Raw genomic sequence first — 19290 nt, 5'->3', positions numbered from 1 at the left:
GCCAATCCATTGTTTCTAGTCTATCAGCTTTTGGTGCTACATTAAAAACAACCAATTGCCACTGCCGGAGTGGATATACTGAACCGTAAATAATCATAGCAGGTTTTCACCCATCCCATCTTTTGGCCTGCGTTGCTTTGTCAGTGCGTGTGCATTGATTTTCATTCACCAAGATTAATTGGCCTCTTTAATAGACTAATTTCACAGAGGAACGGCAATAATCAGGGACAAATGAGCAACAGACTGTGTTTGTTTACTTTGCCTTTATTATGAAGTGCTTAAAATGCCTTGTGTCTTGTGCTTACATCATTTGAACATTGGCTCAAAAAGTCGCAGGACATTTTTTGTTTGTTTCTTGAGCAGGTTTAGTGGATTCATCTACAGTAAAAAGGTTTTTCCTCTTCAAATGAGTATCTACATGAAGATCATTTCACAAACTGAGCTGTTGTTCCTCTTCCAAGACATAAAAAAGGAAGATTGAGCTAGGTAATATCTACCTGAATCTAGGGTTTTTGTGCTACTTTTTAAGGATTTCTACAATGAAGTGCTTTTAAACTCAGGGACACCCAAACTGGAGAAAACGAAGCGTCAGATCTGAGCTGAGCTGGGAATGCAGTGCGAGTGCATTACAGAACGGCTTTGCAGATGGCACACCTTCCTATCACTCCAGTCCTTTCTTGTCCTTGCGAGTCCCTTTAAGTTAACCTCAGAAAAAAACCATTACATGTTCCACACTTCTAGAGAATGGTTCTGAATTGCTTAGAGTGGAGTTACAGCACTTTGGGCCTACATCCTAAATCTACGTTAAATTCGAGGCAGGCAGTGCATAAGCAGAGAGCAAAGGAAGATGGTTTAGACTTATGGATTTAGTCTCACTAAACTCTACATTGGCATTTTCCCTGATGTGGTATTTTTAAATGTTTATTAAGAGTATTGGATCAAAACGTACCTGATTTAGAAAAAACTGCTATAGGTAATACTTTATTACTTTCAAAAATACCATGCATTATGATTATTGCTTTTTATATTCTTAAGAGAACCCCTAGAAATATTGCCCCCTGATACTATCTCTACATTTTGGCAAAATAATAAGCTTTGTGGTATTGGCATAGATTTCTTTTCTTTTCTTTTTGCATGCAGTATGTAGGTATACAAAAAAAAGAATCAAACAAACAAACAAAAAAAAATTTTTCAATTGTTACCATGGATCTAAATGCTTTGGCGTGTTAATAAGACTGGTATAACCCAAAAGGCAACATTATTCAGAAAGAAAAATGCAAATTGAATCATAAAAAAAAAAAATCACACTTTCAGTGCATCACAGAGAATCATACATCCTAGATGAAGTAATTAAAACAAACAAATAATAAATATTGAAAAAAAATTCAATAAATAAATACCGGTTTACCTCGATTGTGAATACGTTTGGGCCACTTGCAGCAGTGTGATAATATCCACTGACAATACAAAAGAGTTTTATTTTAATGAGGAACATGGTGTCACTCAAACCTTCATTCGACGCCAGTCATAGTCAAGTGTTGCGCAGCGTCGAGGTGAACTGTCTGAATGTCATTTAAGGACATGGTTGCTGAAGTGCATGCGAAGGTTCCATATTCCTTTAAGGTCAACTTTGCAAAAAAAAAAAAAAATTGACAAAATTGTGCTATTATTCGGTTTCGTTTTGATTGTGAGACATAACTGGGTATGATAGCGTAATCATCCTAACACGTGACGGGACGGGGGAAGTGAGCGCTTACAGACCGGAAGTCACGCCTCAATGGACGCCAGCGGCGAGAACGCGCCTTTAAAGCATGCCGACTCGTAGTGCTTGTTCAGATAGGACTTGAGCGCAAAAGTTTTGTTGCATCGCTTGCATTTGTAATGCTTAAACGCGGAGTGGGTCTGCATGTGCGCCCGCAGGTTGGAGCGGTCGGCGAACGCTTTTCCACAGTGTGCACATCCAAAGGGCTTCTCGCCCGTGTGAGAGCGCATGTGGCCCTGCAGTAGCCAAGGTCTGCTGAACGCTTTCCCACATATGTCACACTTGTGCTTGAGGTCATGGGTAAGCAGGTGCATGGCCATGGCTGGCATGGACACGTACACTTTCCCACATGTCGGGCACTTTTTGGCCATCTTGCTGTCCAGGCTCCGGTGCGTCTGTTTGTGCCTGCTCAGGTTAGAAGACGTCGCGTAGGTTTTGCCACATTCGTTGCACGTGTGCCTCTGGAGGGTCCGTGAGCTGCTGATCACTTTCCGACGGGACCTGCCGTCCGTGATGAAGAACGCGTCCACGGCGTAACCTTCGCTCACCGCATTGTCGCCGTTGATGTACCCGGACGTGATCTCTGACTGCGGGCTGTCCGGCTGGTCCGAGTCAGGTGCTCCGTAGTCACTGTGGTTGCTGTCATAAATCGGTCCTGGAGAAGGTACTTTAGTGCCACCGTCACTTTCTCCATCATAAACGGCCGGGGTGATGTAGTCACTGATGTAGCCTAGCGTAGAGAGAACAAGATCTTTTATTCAATTATTCATATTCACAAGGGAATCGAGTGAGGACAATGGGGTTCGGCGGTGCAACGGCCACTTTTCCGCTCAATTTATCTCCACCTTGGCAAAGGCGACAGGCAACCAGATTGTGCCAGTGCTCTTTGAGATTCATTAAATGTTCAACAAATTCAGCATTTCTCTTTGAATATAATTAGACTTAATGACCATTCACTACAGGAAATTTCAAATAGAACACATGTCAGTTTGACTTCCCATTATTCCAGAGTTATTTCAGGACAAAGCCGTGGAGCTGTGAAGGATACGCGTTTACTGTGGACTTACAGTATGAGCACAGATAGCACTTTTTTTTTACAGTGGGAGATTAATTACCCCTTTCTAAAGGCACCACCATTAGCACAGTGTGCAGTGTGCAGCTGCACTAAGCGTTTCTTTGATTTGCAGAATAAACAAAACACCTAAGCTCATCTGGAAGTGACTGGGCTCCAAGTTGCTGAGAAGTTATGCGTTGTTACCAGCAGCAGATTTTCATAAGGCATGCGTCATGCATGTGAATTTTACCAGGCATTTCAGTGCTGGAATCCCACTAATTATGTTTGCACTCCCATTACAGTTTCACATAAATCACAAGCAACGCAACAGAGGTGCTCAATCCTGTAACTGGATATCTACTTTCCTTCCTGCAGAGTTTAATATATACAGTAAATTAACCCCAAAACCTTGCTTAGCACCACAAAACCTTGGTCGCATCTAAAAACTATGCTTGGATTAGGCTAAAGTGTGCTAAATAAACAAAATGCATTCCTTTGCAATTACCTTTGTCGTGTATCCGAAAGCTAAGATCGGTCCTGGACCTGCCGTACGCGCTCTCAAGTTCCGTGGATGAGAAATCATCTAGCTTCACCTTTTTCACCAAAAAAGACCTTGGCATGTTTAGAGCGCAGAGCTGAAATCCTCTTCCAGCACGTTATCCTCTCTTTATCCACCGCACAATAGAAGAGTTGGTCCTGCAGGGCTGAAAGTCAAACACCTGAGCGGGAGGAAAGACGAGGAAGCTCCGTTGCTTCAGCTGTGCACGATCCGTTCTGCACAGGCGAAATGCAACTTCAGCACTGGACAGCAGCAGATACGCCTCCCCGAGCCCGAGTGTCAGAGTGCGCTTAGACCCAAATGGAAGCGCTCCAAAAATGGGCAGCTTTAAACGCGAGCAGGTTTCCGGAGAAGCTGTTGTTGTTGTTGTTGCTGTGAAAGCGGGGGGAGAGAGAGAGGTGTCCGCTGCCGTCTCTGCTCGCGAGTCGGTGTCGGTTTGATGTCTGAGCTCTGCTGATCAGCTGCTGGGATTTATACGCGCGCGATCAGGTGGGAGATGGAGATGGAAGTGCTTAATTTCATCCATCAGAAATCTCCCGGGAACAACATTGGACGAGAATGATTTATTGATGCTGTTACTCGTCTCTCAGTCTCATTTTTCCCCCCACATTCACGGCGCCCGCCATGTTTCTGAGGAATATGAATAAAATGTATTGTTTGGAAAAGTCGAGTTACGACAATCTATTGAACGTCGTCCAGGCTTAAATTAAAGTGAAATTTATTTAGATAGATTTTTTGTTTATCTGAAAGAATGAAAACATTTTAGTTTTTCATTCCTTCTTTCTCTAAAAGAATAAGTCAATACGAAATAACAGTTACTGTACACCTCAAACTTGGTCTGTTCCTTGTTTCCTTCGTATTCAGCACCTCTACTCTGAAAGCTTGCATAAAAAACTCAGCAATATCTTGCAATTTATTTTATTTAAATAAGGCATCTGCTTTAGATATATTTGTTCTTGTGTCATAGATGTCCAAAATAGAAAACATATCCTTACTGTTTTTCAAAACAAATAAATAAGTTTAAAAAACATGCACTCATTTATATTGTTTAATCAGAATTACATAAAATCCCATCTACTCCTTCCTTCCAGTAACTAATAAACTGCTTATCTCTCTGGTTTGTGTCACTGGGGTTAGGTTTATGAAAAAGACACATTTTTGCTCCAAAGTGAAGCAAAGATAATAGTTGGGTCTTATTCCAAAAGTTATTTAAAAGGATTTTTTTATTAATATGACAATAACAATATGACAATAGCATTTAACTTTAACTTTGGTTTTCAACCCCTCTGCTCTGAAGCTTACACAAAATGCACCCACAAACCCCTTCAAGTGGTTATATATAAAAATATTAGATATGTCCCGCCGCTCAATATATTCCTTCCAGTTAGCAATATTAGTAGTCATTTATTTGATTCAAAAGGGCATTTGCTTTAACCTCAAGCTGCTTAAATTGGAACAAAGTGTTGCCGAAGTTCATTACACTTGAAAACTCGTGAAAACTCTGTAAATTACATTGTGCATATAGCTTAAATGAATGAAAATAAAGATGCTGTAATTTTTAATCAATCTAAAATATAGAGGCCAGATGACGATATTATTGAACCTAACCCTATAACCTTATGAATTGGTATCAATTATTTGAGAATATAAAGTAAGCTTTTCAGACAAAGTGCTCTCAAACATGCCTATTTTCTATGTTTAACCAGTATTACCTAAAATCCCATCCACTCCGTGCTATCTCTAACTAATCACCTGCCTGTGATTTTCTGTGATTTTGTGATTTTTAGCAGCAGTGCTATAGGTTGCGTAGGCTAGTTTACAGCTGGTGCTCGTGTGCAGTGGCAGGCAGGCAAGCACAGAGGAGCGCATGATTCAGGCTTTGCAGCTGCTGTGGCCCCCTCCACGAGCAGATGGAGCCTAGTGGGAACAAGCCGGGAATTGGGGGGGAAGGAGCAGCATAGGGGAACTCAAAATCACTAGAAGAGAGAAATAGAGGGAAGGAGTTTGAGAGAAGTGTTTGGTTGTATTGTTGATGGGATCGACACAAATTCAGTAGTTTGGTCTTCAAGCAGTTTGTTCACCCCTAAAATCAGAGGATCAGAGCTTACATATCACCTGTTCTGTCAGTTCAGCACTAAACTGGGTTTTCAGGTCAAATCATATCAAATATCCTGATTCTAGCTGGTTAGGTCTTCTTAAGTACATTCAATTTAATTAACATAAAGTGTACACGCACTATAGAAACAAAGAAATCAATATAGATTGCCGCAAGCAGCAATCATCGGGGTCCAAGCACCAATGGCCCATGTGTATGATTAGTGATCCAATTGAAATGTATCTTATGAAGTGGTTTTTATAGCTATATCTTTACTGAAAGTTAGAGCTTGATCATAATATGTGTAGTTTGTGTGGACTCATATTCAACATTTAAATTTAGATTAAACGCATGGTATAGGACCATTTCAAATGAATGTGAAGATTTGCAACTCATTTGCAGCTCAAAACTTTAACTGTTGCAGAGTTATTAGCTTGTGGCTGATTTTCACAAAAATCATGTAATGGTAGGCCATTCAGATTTGATGTTATTAAATTTGATTGGCTGCAGGCGGGCATGTTTGTTTTAAAGTATCCAAGTCATTTTAGAGGAAAGTTTATAGGGCATCCACCAAAGAAGATGCACACCATTTATCAACTTCATGGATCAGTTGTGGAATTTTTCAAAACTTGGTGTGTATCCTCATAATGTCCTTTTGTCTTAGCGTGTCAAGTTTTGTTAAGCTTGGACATTGCATTCAGCAAATATAGATCAATGCATAAAAATTGGCGCTGCCTGACATTAATTAACTTATAGGCCTAACTTTGCCGATTCTTTTGATAGCTTTTTGCCAACACTGCTGTGGGCCTATTTTGGCGAAGATCAACAAACGGCCTATAGGAATTCGAAATAGTAGTTTTTTAGGAAAATTGTAAATGGCGGAAAATTTGTATAGGAGACATTTTGTAGGGCTTGTAGGGATTCTGATGGGAATTTTTTCTAGAATTTTGTTTAGGGTTCCAAAGTTATGATCCAAAATGCCTTATTGTAGCGCCACCTAGTGTCAGACGGTTGTGTGTCTGTGCACATGAGTAGCGCTGCAAGATCGGGACAATCCTGCCAACTTTGTGGTCTTGATGATTTATGGCCTATACACTCTTATGGCAGAAAAAATAAGGAGGAGGAGGAAGAAGAAGAAGATGATGATCAGTACAAACACAATAGGGGTTCAGCACCTTCTTGGACCCCTAATAAGTAGGTATATATGATAAAAAGCTTTATATAACATCTGTTTCATGACCAACAGCTACTATGTAAAGCATCAGATCTAAAATGAGAATAAGATCAGAGAATGTGATCTGTAGATAATACAGATGCACCAATATTGGAATTCTGGCAGACACTGATAATTATTGCTAATAACATAAAATATTTACAATTTAAAAGATTTAAATTAATTTAAGAAATAAATATTTGTATTTTTTATTATATATTTTAAATATTTATTAAAATAATAATTAATTAAAATATTTATAAAATTCTATACCATTTTATCTAAATAAATTCAAAAGTAAAACAAATGTTTTGAGGCAACATTACAGAATAATGCAAAGGACGTGAAATGTTAATAGTTAAATATTAAACATTTATTATTTTATTATTTATTTTTAAATATCTATTCAAATTAAATAATATTTAGTTAAATTATTAGTGTCTTTAAAGATCAATCTTAAGTGAATGTTAGATGGTGACAAAGGTAATAAAGGGTATTGAGCATGCATTTAATATACTGTATAATATCTAACGATATGATAACTAAAAAATAAATCTCTAATATAAGCCAATAATGGTTATTGTACTGATATATCATGCATTTCTTTTTTAAGACAATGGTCCACTCAAGCTATAGCAACAGAGGTTTCAGTGCACAAATAAAGGGGACCGCTGGATATTATCATTCAGCCTGCTGTCGCAATAATAACACTAAATCTTGCTGAGTACAGTCCTCAACAGGCCAGAAATGCTGGTCTAGGAGTAAAACATACCTTTGCCCTCTCTTTGAGTAAAACATACTTCATTGGCAAACCAGGGAAACAAATACCAAAGATTCCACTAAAGTTAGAGGGTGGCACTACAATTCACACACTATGTAATATGTACTACAAACTCTCTCTCTCTTTCCTCTCTCTCCCCCCACATTCACAGCAAATTGAGGATGATGCAAGTGATGGTGGGTAATTAGGATTCTCTCCTCCTCTTTGTCTCGAGCGCTTGAACGATTTAAGTCATCACCACGCAAGTGTCAGTGGGGCTGCTGTGGATCTTTGCCTCGAAGCTCTTTCCTTTACAAGAGTCAGCCACCATCTGTGCCTTTGTAGTTTCTTCATCCTGATGAGGAAAGAGGCTCCAAGGTAATTGCCTTGAATCAGTGAAATTGCATTTCTATACTTGACAAGCCTTTCTGTGAAAGAGTAACATACCAGAGACTGGGAATTCCGTTTTGGAGAGAGGAAGAAAAGAAAGAAGAGAGAGATGTCATTTAATTCTGCCGACAGTCAAACAATGGTATGTCAGAAGTGATCAGAGGTTACATCCTTCTGAACCACAAGACACAGAGCCAAGGGAGAGAGAGAGAGAGATATTAACACCCGCTTAGAGATTATATTATAGCCTACTCTGACACGTAAGCAGACACGCACATACAAATGCACACGCAATCTACCTCTGCATTCATCTCCCTGCAGATCACTGAAAGGCTCTCGGATGTTTTCCCTGGTCACTGTGAGGAGCCAAATCACTCAGAGTGGACTCACTGCCAAAAGAAACTTACCCGGGATCAACTTGCTATTGAATTCTGCATACTAATGGTTGTGACAAGGGGTGAACACCATCACAGAAATAGTATCATACATGACCACCAACCACATAAAGGTAAAGATTTTGTAAGTCTCTGCATAAAAAAAAAAATTAAATAAAAAAAAGTTCACATAGCAAAAACAGGAATTTCAACAATTCACTTCTGGGTTATAATTCTACTTGCAATCATGGACTACTGGATGTTAAATTACAGAACTAGTTTATCAGCACATTCTCTTGTTTAATTTGGTATCCAACATTTACTCAAAACCTTCAGATAAATGTTAAAAAAAATCTAAATATTGTCTAAACAAGGAATGTTGTAACATGACTTTCGCACTGAACCCACAAAGACACACCATCTGACACAACTGTGAAAGAGACACAGACACACACCAGGGTTATTGTTGCACGTCCTGATTTGGCAGAGTTAGACATTTTCCTGCCTGGGTCAACATATTTTGTTGATCCTGGAAAATCATTCTTGTCTGAACATTTAACCATAACCACATAAGTTATATGTGATTTTAGGGATAACCTTCAAATCTGAATGGTTGATTAGAATGTTGCTCCAGGTTCAACACAGCTGTTGATCCAGAAACATGTTTTACTTGGTGAAATCAGGTTCTGTGTTATCATCAACCAAAACTATAAATATTTGTATTACTTTTAAGTACTACAATAAACTAAATAAATATATATAGACATTTGAAAAGAAGAAAAAAAAACTAATAAAATGACAAAAACACTTTAAAAATGTAGAATTAAAATGAAAATATTAATTAAAAAAACAATACCACTTTTCATACGGCCCTACAAAGATGACAGAAAATTCACTCGCATTTGCTGTCCTGCAGCAAAACATGAGAGCAGTTGGGGTTTAGACCAAACACATAATGGTGACTGAGTGAGACCTGAACGTATCAGTGAATACTGAGATAATTTGCTAAATAAAATGATCCTGCCAGAACAATTGCGGGATAACTTGATTATGTTTGTATCATCTTAATGACCTTTTACGAGGGTTAACGTATGCGCTGTAAGGTGAATTTAGCGCTTTCCGATGTTTCAATGGTTGAGAATCTTTAGGAAAAACGCTTGAAAAGGCTAGAGTGGACGAATCTATCCAGATTAATTTAGACGTAGCCAGAGATGACAATGATGTTGTTTTTTTAAAAACTTGCACTTTGAAACCCGTTTTTAAAAGTATGCATTTTCAGGCCACCGTTGTCGTGTAAATGAACGGCCAAAACGCATGAAAAGTCTTCCGGTTTTAGTTGAAAACGGTGTCGTGTAAACGGTCCCTAAGGGTGGCCTGAAAACGCAAACGTTTGAAAACGGGTTTCAAAGTGCAAGTTTTTGTAAACGACACCCTTATCATCTACATGTAAACTACAAAAACATGAATCTGTGAAAACGATGACATCATGCACATGCTTATTATGTGTTTAGTCTGTAAGCTTTTATTGTTTTGTTTTTTTGCAAATAAAAGGATGCGGGGGAGGGGGGGGGGCATATGTACACCATCACAAGTGGTTATTAGAATTACACTTAACACAAATATAACTTTTTGTCATCATGAAAAATTAAAGGTTCCTTACAACAGACTCAAGGATGATATACAAGCTTTGCGTTCAAAGGATTTGACATTTTCCTAAAAGAAGTAAAAAGGGACTTTATATCAGAGGAAAACATTCTAAAATTGGGATTACAGGAAATGGTTTTGGCTTTGTGAAAATTAAATTTACCCAGATGACAAAGTAATACAGCGTTATTAGTCGTTTTCACAGATGTGTGTGAATGGGGATATTTTTGATAACGTTGTCATCTGTACAAAGATAAAAAACTTTTCCATTTTTAGCACACCGTTGTCTTGTAAACGTACCCTGAGAGAGTGAGCAAGTAGAACAGAGTCCAGAATGCATGTGACACGTTCAGTTGTTGTTATTTTGTTTATTACATCTGTAAGACTTGATTTCCCTGCTAAGGCAAAAGCTGAGATAAAACTCACCCTACAATAAAACGCACCCTGGAGAGAAGACCTTAATGAAAGAGCACAGGACATTGTCTTGTCCAAACTTTTCTCTGTGCACCCCCCTCTCCCTCCTCCCTTCCTTTCCCCCTGATTCAAGTCACTAAAAGTTCACTAAGAGGATCTACATACTACATATTATGTACCTTTTGAATCTATTGTTGTTTCCCTTTTATGTTTGGTATCATTTTAAATGTCTCAGTGCGATTGGTAAAATGGTCTTAATTTCATTGCAGTCATTGAACACAAGAAAGATTGAATACTTAAAAGAATCCTGTTGGGTTGCGTCTCTTCAAGATAGCTGATAATTCTCCCCCGAAACCAGGTGTTACCCCCTGGGGTACATGAATAGACCCAAAACAACTCTAAAAAATATTTGTACAAGCCTTTTGTTCTGGTCTGTGTATATAAGGGTAAGTGGCAGAGCAGTCTTTGGGAACCTGTAACCAGGAAAACCCCCATACAGTGCTGTGTCAGTGTTTTCCCATCAGATCACACTCACACACCATTGTGTGTCTCTGTCAGGAATGCATTTCTTACTCTTGGAGTCATATTTGAGCAAGTGATGTCATCTAAAATCAGAACTGACAAGTTTGTGTCCGTGAGAAATACGATCCGGCTGACGTCATTTCTATGCGGCATTGGGTCCATAATGAATTAATAATTGAAAGTATGGGATACTCAGAATAATCAAAGATCTAAATTAAGTCATAATCAATATTTATGAAAATTTTCTAATAAGAAACACAATCTAAATTTGATAATCATTTGAAACTGGAGTCAGATTAAGCGTAGAGATAAAGTAATATTGAAACTAAATTCTAATAAATTAGCTGAACTTCACTGGAGTGCTGAAAAGACACACACGCATTATACCTTCGCCCACACCATTGGATTCCGTCGTTGGGCCGATGGGTGGCCTTTACACATCCCAACCCACTTGTTACAATTCACGCTGGTAATGGGGTTGGTTATAACAGCAGCACTCTATGCACTTGACACAGTCTTGGACTACGTTGTAGACTTTAAAGACTAAAACAACTTTAACTTGTTGTGCATAAATGTAGGGGAATTGTATCAAAGTTAGAGACAAATAGTGCAAAACAACACCGAGTTACAGATGTTAAAGCAGAAAGTTTTAAAACCATTGCCACTCACCCCTAAATCAATAACTAAACATTGAGGTTTGTCAGTTTGGCCTAAAAGCATTATTTGAAAGTTCTCTGATTGGCTGTTTGCCCCACCTAATAGAAAAGCTGAATACCGTCTGTTCAGTCAAGCTGTCAACCCTTAGCACAAATAAAAAGACCCACGGCAAACAAAAATACTGATATTTTAAAAAGTTATTTAAAAAAGTTAAGCCATAAAGGCTGCAATCTCAAATGCAAGCATAAATTTCAATAAAAAGTCAAATCAGTCATCATTGCAAACCCACATTTAAATCAAAACTTTCCTAAACATGTGATTGTCAGATTTCCAGTATTGCAAATAGCAGCAGAGCCTGGCTGGCAACGTCTCTGACAAGCAGATGGGTCCAGAATTATATTTCATTAAAACACAAACAGACCAGAGGGTGCCCCCACAATGCTTTTCCCATGGCACGTGTGTCTTGGCTACACGACAGGAACAGGGTTTCTCAAAGAGTACCGGAAGATTTCTATATCAGGATTTCTAGTGGATGTATTCCCTACCGCAATTAGAGCACAGTCTACGGGTAACAGTCTGTGACCCCATGTCTGACCCATCGTTTGGCTGGTCTCCATCAAGGTCCAAATGGCCAACAGCTCAAGCGTGCACTGACCAGCATGTACTTCGGCTACCAGCTAAAAAAGTCACCTATCATTTGCAGGACTGCGGTCTGGTGACAGAGGGACTACATTAATCTTATTTGTCATAAGCAGTCTCTTGGGAGAGGAATGAGCCAGCCTGAGACTCAGCAAAGCCTCTTTATCTCACACAATCATGAAAACAGACCCAAACACACACACACACACACACACACACACACACACACACACACACGCACACAGCCCTATCTCTAGCTGGCAGTCTGGAGCTCTAATTAGATGTGATAGTTAAAGAGACTGAAAATGGGGACAAAAGCCACATTATGCAAATGGTGTTTGATTTTTGCCCATTCTCTTCTCCGTCTCTCTCTTTCATTCCCTCTCTGCCTCTTTTTCTACGCTCCTTTTTCGCACTGTGTACCCAACTTGTGAAAGGAAGGAGGAAAAAAGAGAAAGGATGAATTTTGTGCCGTGCTGGCCTCAGTGTGTGCCCTTCCATGTGTGAAGACTCAGCTGAGTAGGTCCGATAATTGGACACTTTGGCTGGAGATAGTTTCATAATGGAGAGGCTTGTCATTGTACTGTATGAGAGTGTGTTTGTGAGTATGTGTGGGTGCAAGGGGCTTTTTAGGCGTAAGACACAGGAGATTTTACTGAACGGGTTCAGCAAAATCATGCTGCAAAAAAAAAAAACATGAGGTATGGGGGACTGTGGGTTCAGATAAAAATGCAGCGTAACAAGAGAGAAATGTTTCGCATAACACCACCAAATGTGGGTGGATTTCAGCAGTGGCGTATAACGTCACTCCTACTAGCCACTTTAGTGGGTTAAATTTTATATAGAATCTATATACATTTTTCAATTGAAGTCTTTTAAAAAGACATCTGAAATAATAAACTAGGTGAAATGTAGTGGTGTCAGAAATGTTGATTTTTCATTACATATCGATGCTGAAATATCTTTAACACTTCCAATACTAATTTTCCGCAGAATAGATACATGACACCAGCTGCGCTTTCTCGCTTTATCATCTCTCCCGACAGCGAGTTGACACACCAATCCGCCTCACACCCAAAGTGTGTGTGCATAAAGCCGCCTCTCAGTACTTTATCGCTGCTTATTGCGCTTAAGCTTTCAAATACACACAAAATAATGTCAAAATGCTGGTCTCGGTGAGGATTCATGTAAACACAGTCATTAATGTTTTAAGTGAATGTAAAAAGTTGAGAAAGAAAACGCATATAATGGATCAGTGTCTTTTGATGTCAAAACTATGGCCAGTGAAAATGCTGAGTGACTAGTAAGTTTTGAAAAGTGGCTGGTGAGTAAAAAAGTCAATGTCAAGCCCTACGCATAACTATAAATCATGGCAGATATACTACACTTTAAGAGTGATAATTAATTTTGACCTATTTGCATTGTATTTTGTGCATTATTTTTTAGCAGATACATTCAACATATAGTGTATGTGTGTATACACACACGTTTTACCCAATTTATGCATTCACTGGGAATCAAAATATTGGCAGATTTTAAAGTTCTATGACATTTTCTCTAAAATAAATTGACTTAAAAACACTAAAAACTCAAATATACCACTATACAATATACATGCTACAAGTAAATTTAGGCATTACACCATTATACAGTATGAAAGTATGGACAATTAAATACATAATACAGACCCACACTAATCAAAATAAACAAACGTCTCCAATATTGGTATCAAAAACCAATATTGTACTGATATATTGCATCCCAACTGAAACTTCATGATGTTATCCACACTGCTATGCTAATGAGACCCATGAAAATGTATTTTATTTACTCTTCAGAAGAAGCTTTGGGTACGTCCCTATCGCCCTCTGCGTTTGACCTATTAAAGCTCACCAGCGCAGAAAGCTGATTATACGTGCACCGCACCATTGTTTCCTCGTATGAATGAATCAGACCGGCCACTGTGAATGGCTGAGCACAATGTACTAACATACACCAGACAAAGACCATATAATTAACAGATCATGATGGGAAAAAAGACAGAGAGGAAAGAACAGGGGAGAGGAAACGAGGCATTTGAAAATAGACATGACTTGGCATGGAACTCTAACCCTGTAGACAAAGAGTACAAGGTCAAGTGAATTAATCTGATTAGCATGTTTATTCTGAATCCATTCCCCCGAGTACAAGACCCTTTCTCACCCAGCAAAATCAACCATCCTGCACTCAATAATGGAAGATAATCAGCCACAGAGTTAAAGGGAAGAAAGCTATTTACGAGTATATGAAAAAGATCTCTCTAATATACAAGAGCTGTGCACCAAGATGAATCTGTGCGTGAGAGTGTTTGTGTGTGTGTGTAATTGTGAAGTTTATCTTCTCTCTTTTGGAGTCTGAGAGCAGGGCCTTCTTTGCTCTTAAGTATGAAGTCTGGAAGAGATAATTAGTTCATCTGACTTTATTCAACACACTGGCAGACAGTCTATGAGTTGGCATTGCTGCACTGCCTTATTAATCAGAAGACACAGGAGTAATATTACTTATATAGCAGTTTCTGCATGAATTAGATAAATAAATCACTTTAACTTTAAAACAAAGACAAATAAACATTTCAAAATGACTCTGTAAAGGCATTTCTGGTTAGTGCTTTACCAATACAATGACTTAACATGTAAGACTTTGTCCTAAACGTGCAGAATGAAAATGCGACAAGCAATAAATTCTCTTTTATATTAATCTAAACTAGTGGTGCAAAATCCAGCTCCTCTTAGCTGTTAATTAAACTTCATATGTCCTGATTGGGTGTGATTGTGTTGCATCATGCAGACTTTTCACTGTCAGTGTGGAAAGACAAAATTACTTGAGGCTGAAAATTTGCAGCATGGCTAAAACAGTGTCAGAACATGCTCTTACTATTTCATGCTGCAAAAGATAATGTATCAAACACTGAACAGATTAAAGTACCTCTGCTTTTGTCCATGATGTCACAGAATACAATGACAATACCTTAAAGATTCTACTAAATACTTGTACATCAATCCATGTGTCTTGTCTCTCTCTCTCTCTCTCTCTCTCTCTCTCTCTCTCTCTCTCTCTCTCTCTCTCTCTCTCTCTAGCTGGGAAATACAGTGGGGGAAAAAACAAAAGCCAAAAAAAAAAAATACTCATTATCCTCCAAGTATGTGATGGAGACTATAAGTGCAGTGAGGTAGACTTCAGATGGAGAAGAATGGAGCAGCTGAGCTCTCCTCCACAGATAACCCCTCTTTGAGATTGATAGCAGGACAGACTTGATGCCATATTGGTGCGGACTGGCTTTGTGATGTTTATCTCGAGGGAGAGAATCATCACATCAAGGTTAACACAAGATGAACAGTTTATGGGCAGTAAAGTCAAACCCCGAGTTCAGCTGCAGTTGTGGCAGAGCTCAGCACGCTTGTGTGTGAGGATTACAGCCAAAGACTCTGATCTGAAATCAATCTCTGAGCTCTGACAAACTCTGTCACAGCGGTCACGGATGTTCATACTGTGTGTGCACTGTGGAATCAACTAAATATGTTGAACTTGTTGACCTCAGCTTTCTAACAACACTAAGCCGGACCACAAGGAATCTGCCTGCAAATTTGCCCAACATTAAAATGTTCTTTATTAACATCTCTCTATCTTTTAGCATGCTTGTTTATTAAATACTTATGCTGATTTTTGTTGTTGTTGTTTGTCAGATTGTATGACATGACTCCAGTAAGATCTTGGATAAAAGCCAAGACAGACTGCATCAACTGCATCTTTCTGAAGTCAATTGACATCCGCATTATTATTAAAATGTAAACAATTGCGGTAAATATAATATAATATATTATAATATATTATAATATAATATAATATAATATAATATAATATAATATAATATAATATAATATAATATAATATAATATAATATAATATTCCATCTGAACATACCAATATAAGTGTCAAATGGGGGGGGGGGGGTATGGCATACGATATAGGCCTGGACTGGGTCTCCCAAACATGAATCGCGAAGACCATTGCCACCCATGTTCTCTACAATCAACTTAGCTCAAACTAAAAGGAAGTTTGATTCATGCAAGAGGTGATCCATGAGATATCGCCGCTGTGCCCTTGAGCAAGGCACTTAACCTCAGCTTGCTCCAGCGGGATTGTTCCTGTAATGTATGTTGCACTTAAAGCACCTGCTAAATGACTAAACTTACTATCATGAACGTTACAACCACAAAGTTTTCTGTCATAGTGACAAAATCCTATGTATGTGTGTGTGACACAAAGGCCATTGCAAACCAAAGAGGCTTTACTTCAGAGCCCAGGGCTTTCTGACTGTTGTGCTGTGGCGAGACACTGCCCTCATAAAGATTTCATGTTTGGACTGGGATCGCATGCTGAGTTTATCACTCTGCGATTCCCTTGATGAATGATTGGCTTGAATAAAGCAAGACTATGATGAACAAACAGAGGTGCTGTTCAGAACGCTGTTTATACGCACACTGTGAATCTGGATGGAGAAATCAGTCAAGATAATGAACAGAAATACACTGGGCTGATAATTAAGTGCTAAGACAGACTCAACACAGCCACATTAAAAACATTCTGTGTCTCCCAGCCTGGGTATTTTTTTTTAATCATCACTAGAGCTTTTTGGGAATGTACGAGATTTCGAATTAGTCAAAGCAATTAATCAAAATTATAAACATCTGTGTACATCTTATAAAACCATTTAACCTTGATAAGGTTTTAAAAGGTGTGTTATAATTAGATGCGCCACGTGTCATTACTCGGTTTAGAGGTGCGGTGTAAAAGTTGGGCTCTTATCAGCAGAGCGAATGATTAAATGGGCTCTTGAAGGATCATATGAATCTTCTGTCTGTTAGGGCGTGGTTAACAGCTTCCCATAGCACACCATGGATACTTGTGAACACCTTTATTCCAGATGGTGCGGGATGACACACATAGAGAGAGAGAGAGAGAGAGAGAGAGAGAGAGAAAACCGTTTGTTCCATTCACTGTGCATTGCTCAATAAAAAAAGATAATTGTTGAGCTTTGACAGATGTTAAGTAATTATTACAGATGGAATGGATGAAAATTTCATTACATGATGGAGCTTCCTCAAGTACCACAACAAAACCTGCACAACAACGTCTCAAGCAATGACTGTAAATGCAATAAAAATTTGTCTGATGATCAACATATCATCAGCTTCCTATATTTTAGTCATTCATTATTTATATTAGAACAACCTGCAGGCCAGCGAACATATTCAAAATACACTGTCAAATAGCATGGTAAATATCATACTGTTTCTAGTATAAATGTTGTGACAGAAATGAGTATGCAAGATACATCGGGCTGCAAAAATGACAACTCTGACTGTGTCCTATAAGGCAGCTGCCCAGTCAATGGGCACCATAACGTCATACAATGAACTAAAACTACATTTAAGGACTTTTAGTTTGGTTATCTTTGTTTCCTGTGCTCCCATTTGTCTTCAGTAACCATGGCTATTCATAATTTGTTTAATTAGTACACCTGTCTGCGTTTGGTTCATCAGCACTATTTTAGTTCCTCTTTAGTCCCCATTCACTTTCCTGTATTGTTTGTGCCTAGCTCAAAAAGTGCCTAGCTCTCTCTCTCTCTCTCTCTCTCTCTCTCTCTCTCTCTCTGCAAGATGAATCGCTTATTGTATTCCTTATTTGTAAGTTGCTTTCGAGCATCTGCTAAATGAATAAATGTAAATGTGAAAATGCATTTTGTATAAAAAAAAGGAGTCTATTTGAAATAGGATTTTTTTTGTAACCAATCAATGTAAAGCAGCCTTAAAAAAAAATCTTACTGACCCCAAACATTTGAATGGTAATGTACATCTATGCTACATACAAAATTCGGGCATCTAAGTGATCAGAATGTATTTGGACGTGTCCTTGCTGCCTTCCTTCCTTCCTCTATATACTGAACTATGACTTTTACCCAGACTGCTTCTTCAATGATAACACAAATGCAGATAAGATGAGAACAACCCAGCATACGAACAACTCTCTCACCCTTTATTTCCACAAGAGGTCACATCGCTAATGTAGAGTGTGTCATAGCGGGTGCGTTTGTTTGTGTGTAAACTATCATCAACAGCTGCATGCACCATTTCCAGATGAAAACAATCCTGGCTGTCCAACCCAGGGTGATTGGGTAAAAGAAAGAAGGACACAGGCCTGCAAAAGTCAATGAGGCGTCACCATCAGTGGCGATAAGCCTCCTGTGTCATCTCAGCATCTAAATAGGGTTACATTAACAGCACTGATTAGCATAAGTGTCTGTAGAAAAACTGCCGAAGAGCATCCTAATGATTTTTAAACGGATCCATGGAGAAAGCAGCAGGTTTTAAGCAGCTCTGGTGATAAGAATCAGCTGGAAGGAGTAAAGACTTTTACTATGAAGAGCTATTAACTAAATGGTGAGTAAATAAGGAACATAGGCTACTGAATGAACTGAAAACTGTGTTTTTTAAAGTTCAAATTCTGAATGATGTATTTTCTTTGCATTCAAGACAATTTTGACAGCTCAAAAAAAGAAATAACTAAAAAATAGACCATAGTAATTTTGAAATTAACCCTAAAGCTTCAATGTTGAGCTTTAGGCTTCGTTTCAAAATTATATGGTCTCTGGTACCTCAAACATAAAACCAGTAAATTCATATCAACTTAAAATGAGGGTTAGAATACTCGGATTTGTCAAAGTTACAAATCTTAGTACACACACTTGTTTATATCCTTGCCATAGCTTAACAATCGATAATGCAAGATAAACAAGTAAATTGCTGTAAGTAACCCCAACAAGTCAAGACTGGGTCAATTGTTCAGCCTCTGAGTGCATCTGAGTAACCGTAAGCTCTAAAGCGCTCAATAATTCAAGATGAGTCTACAGCAATAATAAGAATGTAGCAGGGTGAATACTACGTGCTCTCGATCTTACTTTTATTTCACTTTCTCTTTGTGCCCTCTTATTCTAAGATGGTTGTGAATGCTATTGTGAACTTGCCTTGACTCTATAGGGTCCTTTACCTCAGTGGCTTCAATGCAGACAGACACTGTTGTTTTGTTTCACTTCAATGGGTTATTTTTGTCTTTCTTCTCGTTCTTTATATGCTGCACAAAGACACACCGATGAGGAACCACTTTGCTT

The 19290-nt window shown here is 38.5% G+C and overlaps 1 protein-coding gene across 1 annotated transcript; it reads right to left on the bottom strand.

Moving 5' to 3' along the window:
• Window positions 1-1767: 1767 nt before the first annotated feature.
• scrt1b (scratch family zinc finger 1b) lies at window positions 1768-3442 on the bottom strand (the record flags this gene model as incomplete). The annotated part of the gene is made up of 2 exons (XM_081388248.1): window positions 3322-3442; window positions 1768-2492 (listed from the first exon to the last, which is right to left on the bottom strand). Exons 1-2 carry the CDS (start codon window positions 3434-3436, stop codon window positions 1768-1770), a joined length of 840 nt encoding a protein of 279 aa, XP_081244374.1. The 5' UTR covers window positions 3437-3442.
• Window positions 3443-19290: the final 15848 nt, after the last annotated feature.

The sequence above is a fragment of the Scardinius erythrophthalmus genome (genome assembly GCF_964197995.2).
Source record: "Scardinius erythrophthalmus genome assembly, chromosome: 16".
Classification (NCBI taxonomy): domain Eukaryota; kingdom Metazoa; phylum Chordata; class Actinopteri; order Cypriniformes; family Leuciscidae; genus Scardinius; species Scardinius erythrophthalmus.
Note: the sequence above shows the minus strand (reverse complement) of the source record. Positions and strands in the feature narration are given on the sequence as shown.